This window comes from Choloepus didactylus, chromosome 20 (genome assembly GCF_015220235.1).
Source record: "Choloepus didactylus isolate mChoDid1 chromosome 20, mChoDid1.pri, whole genome shotgun sequence".
Classification (NCBI taxonomy): domain Eukaryota; kingdom Metazoa; phylum Chordata; class Mammalia; order Pilosa; family Megalonychidae; genus Choloepus; species Choloepus didactylus.
Genome location: NC_051326.1, coordinates 3886350 through 3903434, shown reverse-complemented (window position 1 = coordinate 3903434; position 17085 = coordinate 3886350). Strand labels below are relative to the sequence as shown.

The following is a 17085-nucleotide window of genomic DNA, read 5'->3' as shown; positions in this document are numbered from 1 at the left end:
CTGGGTTGTTGGCCAAAATGCTGTACCGCTCTTCTAACACACTCCAGGGCTAACTCCGCAACCGCTGTAGGATAATGCTCTAGGACCTTCCGGGGGGAAACCCCAGGGTGGATCCAGAGCAGCGGTCTTTGCTGCCACAGCACTGCAGTGGGCTGCGATTCTGTTGGCAGCACGCATGCCTCAAAAGGCTCATTTGGGTTTATTCTTTTCAGAGCGGCGCGACTGAGCGCTTGCTCTACCCGGTACAATGCTTGCCTCGCCTCGGGGGTAAGGTGTCGGGGCGAAGTTATGTTTGAATCCCCTCTCAACAAATCAAATAGGGGCACCAACTCAGCGTTGGGTAATTTCAAATACGGGCGGATCCAATTTATATCTCCCAAGAGCCTTTGCAGATCATTCAGAGTGCGTATATTGTCTAATCTGAGAGTTACCTTCTGGGGGGAGACATGGGTAGGCGTGAGTTTTGCTCCCAGGAAAGTGGAGATGTCCGTCATTTGGATTTTCTCAGGGGCTACTTCCAGGTTAGCTTTTCTGAGGTCACAGACTAAGTGCGACAATACAGTCTCAAGGATTGCAGCATCCTTATGGGCTAGCAGAATGTCATCCATATAGTGAATAATTTTCACATGAGGGAACTGTTGCCGGGCGCCAACTAACTTGGTGGCAACATACAGCTGACACATGGTAGGACTATTAGCCATACCCTGGGGCAGGACCGTCCATTCAAAGCGATAGCAGGGCTCCTCTTGATTACAAGAGGGCACAGTGAAGGCAAACTTAGGGGTGTCTTCAGGGTGAAGTGGAATAGAAAAGAAACAATCCCTAAGATCTAAGATGACAACCGACCAGTGCTCTGGCAACGCTGAGAGGAGGGGCAGTCCCACCTGAACTGGTCCTAAAGGCTCCATGCAATCATTAATAGCCCTTAAATCATGCAGCAGTCTCCATTTTCCAGATTTCTTTTTGATTACGAATATAGGGGTGTTCCACGGTGACGTGGAGGGAGCGATGTGGCCCTTTTCCAATTGTTCTGATACTAAGGCGTGCAACGCTGCAAGTTTTTCCTGTGGCAAGGGCCACTGAGGCACCCACACCGGAGCCTCGGTTTTCCATTTTAGTTTTATAGGTGTGGGTGGGAATCTCTCCTCAGTGGCCCCTAGGAAAAACCCAAACCTCGTCGGTCAGACTTGGGGGCAACTGGTATAGGCTCCGCACGTCCGTGCAGTGAAGCTCCTAAACCCTTGCCGGGGGTATACCCCATTTCTTTTAGAAGTCGTTTAGAGATTGGGGAGTAACCGCTAATTAAAGTAACGTCCATTTGGGTCAGGATGTCTCTTCCCCACAAAGACACAGGCAGGGCTAATACATAGGGCTGGAAACTGCCTTGGTGTCCTTCTTCATCGGCCCAATGAAGGGCAGCTGCACTGAGCATGGGCGCTGAAATTTGGCCTATTCCTCTAATGGGCTCTTCCGCCCTGCACGTCGGCCAGGTGGGGGGCCATTCTTGTTGTCTTATGATAGACCGATCAGCCCCTGTATCGAGCAGGCCTAGGAAAGATCTACCTTGTACCTTAATAGCCAGCATGGGTCGAGACTCCAGAGACATATGGAGGCCCTCAAAAACTTTTCCTGAAGACTCAATTCCTTTATCTCCTCTCTGTCTGATTCTGCTTGGAAAGACTGCATGTAAGCTGGGTAAGAGCAGGAGCTGCGCCAGCTTATCACCTTCTGCAATGACTAAGGCGCCCCGCTGAGATTGAACCATAACTTTGACACGGCCTGTGAAATCTGAATCTACAAGTCCTGGTATAACTGTTAATCCTCTCAGGGCCGTGGATGCTCTCCCCAATATGAGCCCTACAGTACCAGCCGGTAAGGGCCCCTTGAAGGAGGTCCCTACTAACTGGACACCCATGGAGGGGGTTAGCACGAGTCTGGAGGTGGCACAGAGGTCCAGTCCTGCTGAGCCGGGGGACGCACGAATTTGATCGGATCCTGTGTTGTCAAATGGCATGCAAGGGGGTCCGTCGAAAGGGCGGACCCCCTCTTCCCGTTTTTTGGAATCTGCTCGGGGCGGTCAGAGAGGCGTCTACCCTGCGCATCGAAAATCGATCTACAATCTTCTGCGCGGTGGGAGCCTTTGTGGCAACGGCCACACGGCCTGGTTACTGCACCTGGTTCGCCAAACCGTTGAGTGGCAGGGGGCTGACGTCTATTGGGACATTCTCTCTTGAAGTGCCCTGACTGGCCACAGCCATAGCACCCGTTAGGCTTTGCCCCTAAGGCTCTCGGGCTCTTTGTAGCCACCTGTAGGGAGCTAGCTAGCATGGCAGCTAGACCTGCATTAGTTAACGGGCTGCCAGCGTCTCTGCAAAGCCGAACCCAGTCCGTCAACTGTTTTCCTTTGTTTTGTGCTAAAATAACTTTACACTCTTTATTACACTGCTCAAATATCATTTGTTTAACTACAGTTTCTGCCACCCCTGGATCTGAGAAAATCCTCTCGGCTGCAGTCTGCATTTTGGCTACAAAATCCACAAAAGGCTCTGTGGGGCCCTGATGAATATTACTGAGCGAGGCTTGGGCCTCACCCTCACCTGTCAGCTTTTTCCAAGCTCCCACGAAACAACGGAAGATTTGGGCATATACCTCTTGAGGGTACCGCGTTTGATTTTGGGCATGGGCTCCCCTCCCCAACAGCATGTCTGTATTCCACGCGCCATGTCTTCCCGCTGCGTTCCTAGCCGCTTGTTCCTCAGCTAACTCTTCAAACCACGCTTTCCAATCTATAAATCGGCCTGGAGGCAAACAGGCACGGGCTAACTGAACGATATCTGCGGGCGTATGATTTAGGGCGGAGAGGTTTTCAACCATGTTCAGGGTATAAGGGGCATTGGGGCCGTACTGATGGACGGCCTGCCTTAGTTCTTTCAAAAGTTTGTAATCATACGCTTCATGTTGGTTGTTACCTTGGTGGTTAATAATAACCGGGAACATCTCTGGGGATGGTACTGACTTAAGTGGTTGGTACCCACCTAGTACACCAAAAGGCCTAAAAGAGAAGGAAGGGACCCACTGCCAAAAATGCCTCTTTCCACATTCAGATGAAATGGGGCCTAGGGGACTTGAGTAATCAGGTCTCTTTCCACATTCTGTGGAGTAATCAGGTGGGGGGAACTGCTGTGGAAACCCTTCCCCCGGCCCACCCATCAGGGTTTCCGGGTCTGGCAGCAAAGGACAATTACATCTACCGGGCATGGCCACTAGAGGGAGCTCTCGGCGAGGCTCCTTGGTGGGACCGCCCAAGGCGTCAGTCAGGGGCTGGGGTGCAGCGGTAGACATGGGCGGGGCGGAAAGCCTCACGGGTGTGGCGGGGGGCTCCCCCCAATCAATCAACGGAGGCTCTTCCGCTTTCTCGTCGGCATCGCTATCTGACTCTGACTCGGAGTCACTGGACTCCGGCGGCTTGCCCTTATGGGAGCCGTCCGCTGACGAAACTGACTGGGTCTCTTGGAGCGCGCACCGTGCCTCTTGCAAGGCGGAGGACGGGCTAAGGCCGGCAGCCGATTCCAGTTCAAGGACCGCACGGACGGTCTCCCATACAGGTACTAGAATCGGGTCCACACTCACGCCCGTCTGACGTGCTCGATCTATGTCGCGACCGAGTTTCTTCCAAGAGGGCAGACTGAGGCTACCGGTGGAGGGAAACCAAGGGGCAAGAGTCTCAACATCATCTAAAAACTTCTGTAGGGAGCTTTTCTTAACTGAGATACCCCTCTGCTTCAGGAGGGTTTTTAAAGGAGCCAATAAAGGCGAACTTCCAGACTGCCCCATGCTTGCAGTCGGCACTGTACTTCAGTCACTCGGAGAGCTCTTCCGAGTCCCCCGGGGTCACCTGAAAACCCACGGGCCCTAACTCTCAAGTAATAAGACGCACTCACCTTCTCGCGTTGATCAGGCGCGGGAAGTCCGCCGTAAGCCCGGCTAGCTCAGTCGGTAGAGCGTGGTGCTGATAACGCCAAGGTCGCGGGTTCGAGCCCCGTACGGGCCACCACTTGTCCGGCGCCTCTCCGCCCCGCCTCGAGTCCTCGGTCGGCCGGCGATGGGGACCAGAGAGATAAGGGGAGAGAGGGGGATGCAAACCGCGCAAACTGATCTGGCTGGAAAGTCACGACTCGAGCCACACGGTGGTTGTGAGAGCAATTCTTTTACTGAAGCTAGACAACCATTCTCTGTTACAGATTACCACGCGTGGCAGAGTGCCTCGCGGGAGAACAGCCTCGATGCGGCCGTCAGGTACGGCTCCTTGTGGGCTGTCTCCCCGAGCTCTGCCCGGGAACTTTCTTATATACAATGATCATAACCAACAAACAAACACCACGTAAGCGTGTACAATAGGCTAGCAGCGACTGCTGCTTTTAGCACCATAATGCGGAAGCAGGGCTCGAGCGCCATCTTGGCTCACTCGATGGGAGGAGTGTACTCTAGGAGCAGGCTGAAACAGGACGCGAGCGCCGCCCCGCTCACTCGATGGGAGGGGCGCACTCCAGGAGCAGGCTGCAGAATGCCCACTAGGCCCTAACCCGGAAAATGGCTAAAAACGGCTCTCCACAGTAAGGTTTTTTTTTTTTTTTAATAGTTATAAAGAACTTTATTGGGACAACTGATGAAATTTTATAATATGGATTATGGATTAGATAATGGCATATTTCAATATTAAATTTCCTGATTTTGTTAATTGTATTGTGATTATGTAAGAGAAAGTCATTGTTCTTAGGAAATATATACTGAAGGGCAAAGGGGCATCATGTCTTCAGTTTATTCTGAAATGGTTCAGAAAATATATACATACACATACCAAATGGTAAAGCCAATGTAAATGGCTGGTAAATCTGGGCAACGGGTATACAGGAGTTCTGTGTACTATTTTCTGTAGGTTTGAAATTACATAAAAATAAAACATTAGAGAATTATACCACAGTTGCTAACACTTATTGATTTGTTCAGTGCTTCCTATAGATTTATAAGGCATTATCTCATTTAATTCTTTTACAACCCTATAAAGTAGGTACTATTGCAGCCATTTTATAGCTGTGGAAACTGGGACTGGTCACATGGCTGAGATGAGATTTCACCACCCTAGGTCTGTTCCATTCAGAGCTAGAGCTCCTGAGGTTGCCTTGCCTGATATCCTTATCTTATAATCTTCTCCTTACTGTCTTATCACAGAAGCACCTATTTGGGTTTCAAGCATGAGAACATCCGAGAACTTAGTCTCTCTCAGGGCGTCAGAAGGTTGGAAATTCATGCCTGAGATCAGGGCTAGAGATGGGAACTCATTGAAGCCATCAGCAGTAATAACAAGAACCTATCCTATAGCCTTCATGTTCCTTTAAAAAAATCAAACTTTGAAATATAATCAGTTCAGAGGCACTCATAAAGGCATGTCCAGTTTAACAGTTCACAATGAAGATTTTCACATGTATTTACTACAGATAGAAGTCATGTCTCAGGATTTGCTCTCTTAGATAGACTGGAAGCTAAACAGCAAGGCTCTGTTCTACCAGACTTCTTGTGCAAGGGACCTTACTGCAGTCCAGCCAGGATGGCTGTGCCACCCTGGGCCGAGTGCCAAGCAGGGACCAGCTCCATGGAGGGAACGGGTTGCTAGAATGGTGCTTGGGAAAACAGAAAGATCCTTCTTATTCCAGTTGTGAGGGAGTGTGCACTCTTTCTTGAAATACCCACCAGCCACTGAAAGAGTCACCTGGGAAGAACTTTCTGTCTCTCACGTGCCCTCAGATGGTTGTGAGACCGTAACGTAACGGCCACCACTAACTGCACAAAGTTAGCTCCATTTCCAGAGTTAAGAGAGTTAGGTGGGCAGGATCCTAACACTCACCATATAAAATCTATGAAGGATACTTTCAAGTCATAATCAATAGGTAAGAAAAAAAGTAAAAGAAAAAATAATTGAATTATATAAAGTTCCTAATTTGGGATAATTCCAGTCAAGTAGAGGAAAACCTCATTGATACTTGACCTATTACTTATGGATTTGCAAACACCCAGATATGTGTTTCCTACTTGTTTTGAGGTTAAAATAATGACAACTAAACTCTATGGATATATGAATTTATAATATAGTATTAGGCAATACACACATCATGGGAATATAATTTTCATGACATTGCATTTTACTTATTAGACTCGTTGTGCTTAGTTTATAATAGTCCATAATATCATGTTTAAGAGTGGGCAACACTAAGAAATTGGCTATCACACTGTTCACTTATATTGAGCTTGAAATGAACAGTAAATGAAAGTTACCCTTTTAGTTTTTCACTCAATTACCTGTCTGTCCTGGTACCTCTTCTATTACAGAACTGATGTTTTTTCTACTGTTCATTTCTCTTCATGTCTTTTACTTGGCCCTTGTTGAGATAACTGTGAATCTTTAATCTGTCATTAATACATCATCTCTTCCTCATAGCTTGTAGTCCAAGAGTTTGAAACATGTGCCTTCTCTTTGTTCAAAGGGGTAAATAAACACTCTGTGGGCCAGAGGCCCATCAGAGTCCCAGGAAAGGCTAATCTCACAAACAAGAATCTGTTAGTTAATAATAATGCTAGAAATGATAGTTATTATGCAGTGAAAATTAGTACATATTGAACTTTACTATGTGCCAGGCACTGTTTTAAGCACTCTCTCAGCAGCGTCCCATTGATTTCTCACAGTAACCTTATGATGTAAGTATTACTATCACCTCCATTTTCCAAATGAAGAAACCGAGTCATTGCAAAGTCAGGCGCTGGCCCAGGGTCTCCAGAGGTGGTCAGGTGGGCAGTGGATTTGACTTCAAGTCAAATTACCACTCAATTTGGAAGCAGACAAGTAATAAAATGATATTTCATTCCAAACTTCCACAGTCTGAACTTCTTCAAAAGTTATAGGAATGCTACTTTCTTTATCTGAATGTTATATGAGTGTAAACTTTCTCTTCTTTTTGAAGAAGAAATGAGGTTGGCTGTACTGTACTTACAGGCACACTCTAGTAAAACCCTCAGGCGGGTCAGTTTTTGGAAAAGGTTCGCGGCGGGTGGGCGGGTGGCCAGGACTCAGGGGAGCATGAGTGCCCGGGGTGGGAGCCGCGGTCGGTGGGGGTGGTCTGGATGCGCGGGGAGGGCTGGGCGCCCCGGGGGTTCTGGACCGAGGTCAGGGCGCAGGTGCCGCAGCCCCCGCCGCTGCCCTCCCTGCTGGAGCAGCCCCTCCGTGCGTGTAGCCGAGGGGAAGCAGGGTCACTGGACACCCTCAGGGTCTGGCGCAGAGGCGGCCTCGGGCCGGTCCCGAGTGTGGCGGGGCCCGGGCGGAGGGCAGGGGCGGGGAGCCGGCTCTGGGGGGCGCCGCCGGGGTCGCGGGGTGTCAGTGGGGGTGCCGTGGCCGCCCGCCGCTGGTAGGAGGAGGGCCAAAGTTCCTTCTCCTCGTCTGCTCCCTCCCCGGGCCCAGCTCAGCGCCTGGGTCGGGGGCAGAGGGTGCTGCGGAGCGCTCCTGCCTCCTGCCTCGGCGGGTGCCGGGGCTCCGGGGCTCCGGGCCTCCTCTCGGCAGCCCTCCCGCAGCGGCTCGTTTGGAGACACTTCATACTCCTCCTGCTTCTCCTTGGAGTCCCCTTAGCCTGACTTTCGCTCTCACATGCGCTGTGATGCCTGGGGCTGTGTTCCGTCAGTCCCTTCCTCTCCTCGTATCCTTGCCCCTCGCCCCCGCCTCTTTTCCTGCCCCTTGCTTTTCTCTGGCCTTTGCCTTAATCCACGCCTTCTAGTGTGTTTTCTTTCCCCCACGGTCACAGCTTATTTTTTCTATTGGATACCTGTGCTCCTGCTTTGAGTTTTACTCTAGGAATGTCAGAGCTAGAATGGGGTTTCATCCGTCACTTGGTGTGACCCCTTCATTTCTCAGGTGGGAGGAGTCAGGAGCCCGGGACAAGGGCCAGGCTGTCGTGTCTCTGTGCCCCTGGACTTCCTTGCACACGGCGTCCTCATAGGTGTTTCCCAAGGGAGCAGCTGAGACGTGCCGCGAAGGACTCAGGGCTGAGTGGACGCCAGCTCTGTGCCCCACACGGCTTGGGACCCAGAAACGGAGGTGAGATACAAAGACCTGCTGCAGTGGAGCCGGCAGAATGTGGCACGTGCCCGGGAAGTGAGCAAGGCTGCCTGTTATGTGTTAAAGACCTTTTTGAATTTTCTGTCCCAGTACTCACTGCATTTTTTCTAATTCTCTGAACATGATGTTTTCCACACTCATCTCAGTGCTTTTGTTTCCACACTCATCTCGGTGCTTTTGCACACTGTTCCCTTGGCTCAGAAAGCTCTTCACCCTTTGGTCTGTCTGGGACAATGTCTGAAGGAGAAACCTTTTGGTGGTGGTCTCTGCGAAGCCTGCCCACAGCTCTTCTGCCCAGGTGAACAGTGTTAATTACAGGTTAGCCCTGTGAATTTGCCCAGTGTAGAAGCAGCCCAAGTGGATTGCTCCAAGCCATCTTCTCAGAATTTGTTGCTTCTGATTTGCTGTAATGTAAACTTAGAGAGTCACGCATACAGCACCAGGAAAAGGCTTTGAGTGAAGGCCCAAGCTGTGTTTCTAAAAGTGCATGAGCATTGCTTTATGGACTTTGAGATGCTGAGTTGGGTTATGTTCCATGATTTTACCTGGAAAGTTTTTTATTCAGTAGTGAAGTACTTATATCTGAGAGCACATGTAGAGAAGAGGCTTTGTTGTGGTCGTTAGCTTAGGTCAAGGACAGAAAATAGAAAGCCAGTGGCCACATGAGAAGGGAGACAATGGTGGAATTAGGTCATTTGTGTTTTGGGCTTGGGAAAGAAACAAGGTATATTGGTTTTCTGTTGCTGTTCTAACAAATTACCTCAAACTTAGTGGCTTAAAATAAAGTTAGTATCTTACAATTCTGGAGGTCACAAGTCTGAAATGGGCCTCACTGGCTAGAATCAGTATGTCAGCAGGGCTGTGTTCCTTTCTGGAGGCCATAGGGGAGAACCTGTTTTCTTGCCTTTTGTAGCTTCTAGAGGCGGCCCAAGTTCCTTGGCTCTTAGCCCCTTCCCTCAAAACCATCAACAGCTTTTTCACCTCGCATCCTACTCATACCGACTCTTCAGCCTCCCTCTTCCACAAATGGTTCACTGATAATTGAAGTCTACCCTTTAATACATCAGAGCTTTTGATTTCAAACATCTTTTTTAGGCGAGTGGTTAAGATATTTATTATACAGTTTTCTCCCACATTTACTGAACATATCTTAAAAATCATGACTATTTGGGGCCCATTATTAAACAGCTTAGTTTGTTTAGTGGTTACACAGTAATGTCTTAATTTTTAGCATACATTAGGCTGCTTGCCCTTTCGCTAACTGGCCTCCAGTTGCTAATGAAGGATAATGTACAGAAAAGTGAACTAATCATAAATGCAGATAGACTCAACAGTTCTCATTCCTGTATAGTGTTTACTGTGTAGTCCTGGCCCCTCCACAGCACTCCTGGCTCTCTTTTCTTTCTGATATCCATAATTGCACCCTCATTGCATCTGATGTACTGTTGTAGTTGATGTATATTTATCTGGGTGAAACTACACATTTGTTTATTTAAGTCTATTGGGCTTGATATTGACATTTTAAAAAATATTCAGTGGCCAACCTTAACACAACCTTTTCCTCATTTTGAAGGTCCCATCTGGGTTTCAGGTGTTCGAAGTTGTTTAAGCCTCACCTCTGTATATGCGGAGGTGAAATTCTAATTGAAAAACCATATGTTTTTTTTTTTTTTGTTGTTGTTGTTTCCTCCAAAATATTTACTTTCTAGGCTTGGAATGCAGTTCTTCTGTTTTTCTTTTGCTTTCTTCTTGTTCATATGTGTAATTTATGAATTGTTTTGTTTTTCTTTTTTAGACTTTTACTAGTTGGTGGATGTGAAACTGCTGAAGTGGGCATATCAAAAGCTTCTAGCTGTGGTCTTTCTGCCTGGAGAGTACTTTCAGGGTCACCTTATTATAAGCAGGTTACTAATGGTGGAGACAGGGTCACTCCGGTAAGTATTAGTCATAGCATTTCACTTTGCTAATAGGTCCTAGATTAAAAAGATCAAAAACAAAACAAAACCAAAAAATTTGTACAATGTGGAAGAGGAAATATTTTGTCTTAAATGAGGAAAGTGCATTAATACCAATGACATTTTAGTTCTTCTTTGGAATATCAAATTCAGCTATAGCATATTGTAGTTAACTTGGTCTCATTTTTAACAATAGTATTTTGAGATATTAGAAAACAATCTGACAGTAGTCCTTTTATGTGCAATCACTTATTTAGACCCAAACATTTATTAATCACTTTTTATGTTATGTGCTTTTACATGTATTAGCTCATGTAATTCTCAGTTTTTTGAAGTAGGTGTTGTCATTGCTCTGAGTTTATTGGTGAGGAAAGTAAAGTATAGTTAAGAAATTTTCCCTGGGTTGTGCAGCTAGCAAGTGGCAGGATGAGAACAACTTGCGCAGAAGTTGACCAGTCCACGTTCTTAACTGCTCTGGTGTACTTCCTTCTGTATCGTTCCATAAGCATGCTCCATCCATCCATCCATCCATCCATCCACCCACTCACTCACTCTACAGATATTTATTGAGCACATCTGTTTGGTGCCAGGCAGTCATTTAAGCTGAGATAGTCAGGGTAGGCTGGCAATTGAAAACAATTAACATAAACAAACAAATGAAAAATCACAAAATTTCAGTGGTGCCATGACTTTCCTGGGCAGCTTGTCCTAAGTGTTGATTCAGGGATCTAGGCTGGTAACTTCTTGAGGTTTCACCATCTCAATTCATGGCCTTTGGAGGGGGAGGGAGGGTTATAAGGTGGGGCAGGGACTTCTAACTGTTTTAGCCCAGAAGTGACATCACTTCTGCTCACAGTTCATTTATCATAACTAGCCACGTGGCCCCTCTTAACTTCAAGGAGCTGGGAAATGTAGTTTTCTTTGTATCCAGGAAGGAGAGAATGGGGTATGGGGGAATACTTATTTTGTCTTCCTTGTAGGCCCTATAAATTATGTATCTTGGTTGTTTATGTAAACTGCATGAAAGCAAGCAGTTGATGCAAATTGTGCACCCTGCACTTAGCACATTGCCTGGTACATAGTAGGTAAACAGGTATTTTTTGAGTAAGAAGGGAAAACCAAGAAATTACAGGGAAACACAGCATAAGTGAATGTGTTATGTTGTTTGTTCCTATAATGCGTGTATTTGTCCTGTTATTTATGTCTTAAAATATATTGATTGCAAATGCAAAGACATTGAGGGGTTAAAGATTTTGGTGTTGAAAAGGAACTAATGAAGAAACACTTTTGAAAAGAAATCTTTAGTAATTATAGTAAGCTTCCATTAAATTCTTTTCTTTAGCTTTTAGCATGTGCTGAAATGTGTGATTGTGAATTTAACTATGTAAAGCAGTGTGCTTTTTTTTTTTTAATGAGGTTGACATTTTAAAATGAGCTTGGTTTATATGATATCAGACCTTGAAACGATGTATATTTTTAGATCAGTTTATATGAAGCTATGCTTTGTGCTTTTCCTTTCATTCATTATCCATTGATCTACTCTACAACTCATTTATTTTCTTGGTAGGACTCAGAAAGGAGAATAGTTTGAGTAATATTAGCTCTGTTTCACAGATTATCACTGTGAAAATAAGGGGACAGGGGATGGAACCAGATCTTCTAGTTCCTGTTTAGCACCTTTTTCTCAGCACTATCAAATTAATGCATGATGATTATCGCATAATTGATAGAAAGAAATGAGGTAGGAGTTACTTGTACATATTATCTCATATTGGTGGGAATTTAATCATGTTTATTTCTCTGGTTTAATTCATATCCAGCTTGTAGTTTTATTTGTGAGGAGTTACAGGGCAGATCTAAGAAAGAGTTTGAAGAATTTTCTTTCTTGAATCTGACTGAATCTAAGCATGATATCTGCAGCTTACTTTTATGGTTCAGTCAGAAATAACTTTTAGAAGTAGGTGTGTATGCACACACAGAAAGATAAAGCAAATGTAGTTAAATGTTTATCGGTAAACCTAAGTGAAAGATAGAATGGTGTTTCTTTGTATAATCATTTGAGTTACTCTAGCTATGAAATTTTTCAAAATTTAAGGTTGAAAGAAAAAAACTACAAAAAGTAGGAAATTGTGGAGGATGTAAGGAGAGGTAAAATAGGCAAACCGTGAAAGTCCTTTCCTTTCCACTACAGTGTTGTCAAGTTTATTTGGGACAGTGGTTTGGGAAAGGGAAAGTCAGGGAATACTGTTGGATACTGTGGAAACGTTTCCCATCTTGGCTTCTGTGCATTCTCCTGTGCTTTCACTCTGATGAGTCACTGGAATCTGCTCTGCTGTGTCTGGTCCTTCCTGGGCTGAGGCTTTGGTATTGGAGTCTTTTGAAATAAAATTGTGTGTATACTGACAAAGTAAGTGGGGAAACTTCTTGAATTGCAAATTGAATGCTCTGTTGTATGATTAACTTCCTGAAATGCTGCAAGTGTTTCTTCATTACATTAGTGCCTTTTAAATGTGTCTGCAGCTAAATGTACAATTATTCTGCATAGCCTTCCCCTACCTCAAAGTAATTTGAGGTTATAGGATTAGTTCCTTTTGTCAGGTGGTGGACATTGTTCTCCTGGAACCTCCTCTTATTGTTTGTTTAAGGTTGCTATTGTGTTGGGGGAGATATTGAAAAAATGCTGCTTTCTTGCAAGGGTGCTAGGTTGTAAAAGAGACTATGCAAAATTCAATATCTGCATTGACCCAAGTTTCCAAATTAATGTTAGTGTCACCTATGTGAGACAGTTTTATTTTTCCATTTGTTCAGCGTTTAGTTGCTGCTCCAGGTGTTAGGAATATAAAGTTACTGATAGCAGCCCTCAAGTGGTTTACTATATATTGGAGGAGACAGCTGGGGCCACAAATAAGTGCAATAACTGTAACTGGTACTGGGCTAGAATTCAGTAGCTGGGAGAAGGACAGAACTTAGGCTCTGAAGTTAGAAGCCTGGTATTTGAATACCAGCTCATCATTTACCATTTTTATATTCATGCTTTTGCCAGGATCAAATGAGATAATATTTGTGAAAGTGCTTGGGGAACTATAAAAAGATACACCAGCATTAAGTATTATCAAGTATTATTATCTGTTTGTATTTTCAAGATCAACGTTTTTGGGAAAATGTATAAAAATGAACAAAATTGTATTTTTTTATGTTATTGCTCCTGATTTTTCCGTGAATAATATTGTGGAAAGATTACAGACTTTTTAGAATCTTGTTTCCTGGAGAAATCCTACACCCCTGAGAAAATAGAAGTAGACAGAAGACTACTTCCATAAAAACTCATCACTTGCCCGTATCTATACCTCGAGTATCTTTTCTCTTATCACCACAGATAAACTATCTTTCCTCTAGCTAAAGCCAACCCTTCCTTTTGTCTGTTAGACCCTCAGTATTGCTTATTGAAAGATATTTATTCTAGGGTTGGGAGGAAGTATTGGGAGATGTATAGCTGTATAGCCATGGTTGTCTTTAGCTACCCAGAAGTCTGGTAGGGTAATTTTAACTTCAACAAAATAGGACCCCCTTTCTCTTTTGTTAGTATATTTCTTAAACCTAAAGCAGAAAAAAAAAAAAAGAAAAAGTCTTCTGGTATATTCATTTCAAATACTGGTTTCTAAATGAAGATTTTTTTCTGGCACTTATCAAGTGTGGGATCAGTTCTTTGCATGAAATTTCTTTTAGGAGTGTTGTTCTAGTTTGCTAATGCTGCCAGAATGCAAAACACCAGAGATGGATTGGCTTTTATAAAAGGGGGTTTATTTGGTTACACAATTTCAGTCTTAAGGCCATAAAGTGTCCAAGGTAAACACATCAGCAATCGGGTACCTTCACTAGAGGATGGCCAGTGGTGTCTGGAAAACCTCTGTTAGCTGGGAAGGCACGTGGCTGGTGTCTGCTCCAAAGTTCTGGTTTCAAAATGGCTTTCTCCCAGGATGTTCCTCTCTAGGCTGCAGTTCCTCAAAAATGTCACTCTTAGTTGCACTTGGGGTATTTGTCCTCTTTTAGCTTCTCCGGAGCAAGAGTCTGCTTCCAACAGCCGTCTTCAAAATGTCTCTCATCTGTACCTCCTGTGCTTTCTTCCATGTGTCCCTCTTGGCTGTAGCTCCTCTTCAAAATGTCACTCACAGCTGCACTGAGTTCCCTCTGCCCGTCAGCTCATTTACATGACTCTACTGATCAAGGCCCATCCTGAATGAGTGGGGCCACGCCTCCATGGAAATATCTCATCAGAATTATCACCTACAGTTGGGTGGGGCACATTTCCATGCAAATCTAATCAGCACCAAAATGTCTGCTCCAAAGACTGCATCAAAGAATATGGCTTTTCCTGGGGGACATAACATTCAAACCAGCACAAGTGTTGACCTTTTTTCCAGTGATATTAAGATAAAAATGGTAACCTGGGGCCGCCTCATTTGAGAAGAGCTTGGAGTAGATTCTAATTGGCATTGAGTGTACTAGAGTTGTTTCTTATGCATTTAAAAAAGCATTTGATTGTGGGCATATTTGGTGTAAGATTTTACCCTGTGGTAATTTTTTGTTTTTTAACAAAAACACAGTTTTGCCAAGATCCCTGACAGCTATTGGTGATTTTCTTAACCATTTTTTAAACTTCTAGGTTTGCCATAGTTTCCATTGCATGATAAAAGGCCTTTATACAATGTGTGGGCATTTATTAATCTTTCTTGTTGTGGTATACTTTTCTTTTGTAGGTACCAAAGACTCTGGGTTTACTGAGGATGTTAAGTGTCAAGTTTGGCAGTCGTCAGGGACAGGAACAGGTAATGCAAATGGGCTTTACTGTGCTTTCCAAACGTTTTCACTAGAGTATACCTCTAAGGGCAAAGTCGAATGAACTTTGGATATTCTAGGGGGTGTTCATAATTTTACACTGTGTGGGTGTATGCATTAGTAAAAATTCATGGATCTCTACACTTGTGATTTGTGTATATTGCTATATATTAATTTTTATCTCAATAAAGAAGTAGTTTTCTTTCTAATTTTTAAGGAATGAACTCAGTCCCTCCAAAGAAGTCCACTGTAAGCATTACATATCTTTGAAATTTCTTATTTTGTCTTAAGATGCTGTGAATTGTATAAATCTGTCCATAATATATTCTTTTTTTGTGTGTGTGTGATTATTCTAAAATTAAAAAGGTTTCCTCCTCAAATCTTTGAGATTATTGAGCCATGTTGATCCTAGGGTGTCAAGAATCGTTGTTGCTCTGTTATGCTCCTTGGTGGAAGGATGGGCTCATGGCCTAGACGGTGGATGGTTTTGTCCTGAATGTGAGTGCTGCCCTTAGGAGCTGTCCACGAGGGAGATGGTCATATCTGCCCTCCGCATGGCGCTCACAGCGAATCCGCCTTCCCAGGGGCATCAGAGTAAGCTTCTGACAGGAGGAGAATCAACCGAAGCTTTTTATTTCTTCCATTTCTTTACTAAACCAAGGAAAGAAATAAGAAATATAATGAACATTCTGCCTGCTGCATTTGTATATAAGTCCTCATTTATCTCTCTGACATTTATTTTGACTTTAAATCATGTGCTCTGGATTGGTTTGCCATTCTATCTGTAGAATGGAGCAGTAATAACTGTTCCTTATGTTTAGTGTGCTGTGGTATGTTTAGAAAGTCACTTATTTTTAATCTCTTATATATATATATATAGGCACTGTTTTCAAGTTAGCATTCATGGAATTGGCTTCTTTTTTGCAGAAGAAGAAGATACGAAATACTGCCAGGCAGTGTGTTCTTTCTAATTTACCACGTTGCCTCTTTTAGTCTTTCTGTTACTGTGTTAGTACATAAGAACATGACTTTGCCTTGTCCCAGGATCCATTTCCCATTCTCCTTAATAATATCTAAATAATACCTTTCTCTTTAATTACTTTTAAAAGGTTCACTGTTTTCTTATTCTGTTTATTATAATTGAGCAGGAATGTGGGATTTCAGCATTTACATATTCTTTCAGTCAGTTAGCAAGTGCTACTCTGAGCCAGGCGTATTGGTAGGGCTGAGAATAAATATATGAATAAAACGCAATGCAGTTCCTCAAGGGGCCTGCAAAATAGTGGGGAGATAGACATAGAAGCAGTTATTAAGCAGTGCAGTATTATACAATTTATAACCTATTCTGTAATAATACAAAAGTGCAGAGTATATAATATAATAAAGTGCAGAAGAGAGAGTATTTAACTCTGTATGTGATACTTGTTTTGAGTCTTGAAGTGAGAGTGCATGGGGGCAGAAAGGGAAAGTAAGGGTGGCACTTCTGGCCTGGGAACAGCCTGTGCAAAGTCATGGCTGTGTCAGAGAACACTGTTGGGGAGCTGCCAGCAGTCCACCGTGGTAGTGGACAGAATCCATAGACTTGTTTTTTGTGCTCCCTGTTTAGTTTATTTGGACCAACACAGTTGCAGCAATATTTAGAACGAGAGTTATCTGGCGACTTGATGTTTAGGACCCTTCTTTGTACCATACTTCTGCATGGTAGATTCTGCGTGTATTAGTTGATTTGCTATATTAATTGGCAGATGTAACTCTGTTCAGTCAGTGTAGAAAACATCTTTTTACTTTCACCTTCTGGGAACTCCAGATTGTGTGTCACCTTGATTCCTATGTATTGATTGTTCTCTGTTGTGGAACTCAGCTATTTCTCATTCTTGTCGGTATTCTCTGTAACTGAACAAAAGGAGGGAGAGGGAAGCAGCTGATTTCCTTGTATTTTGATCTTTCTTTGTGACATAGTGTACCAGAATTCTTAACTGTTTGGACTTTTAAAAAAGATTGATTAGAGGGCAATGATGTGGGTGAATGTTAAGTGCCATGTTCCGATTTGCTAAAGCTGCTGTTATGCAAAATACCAGAAATGGATTGGGTTTTATAAAGGGGTTTATTTGGTTACAAATTTACAGTCCTAGGGCC

The 17085-nt window shown here is 44.1% G+C and overlaps 1 protein-coding gene and 1 non-coding gene across 3 annotated transcripts in view; both read left to right on the top strand.

Annotated features, from left to right (window-relative positions):
* The window catches only part of NBAS (NBAS subunit of NRZ tethering complex), a 397863-nt gene that overhangs the window by 54816 nt on the left and 325962 nt on the right, over positions 1 to 17085 (top strand). For both annotated transcript variants that reach the window (XM_037813443.1, XM_037813445.1), the window contains exons 10-11: positions 9954 to 10092; positions 14871 to 14939. In XM_037813443.1, the coding sequence (XP_037669371.1) occupies positions 9954 to 10092; positions 14871 to 14939 (208 nt within the window). The remainder of the gene's footprint in view (positions 1 to 9953; positions 10093 to 14870; positions 14940 to 17085) is intronic.
* TRNAI-GAU lies at positions 3978 to 4051 on the top strand. The gene has a single exon. It is a non-coding gene; the product is annotated as a tRNA-Ile (tRNA).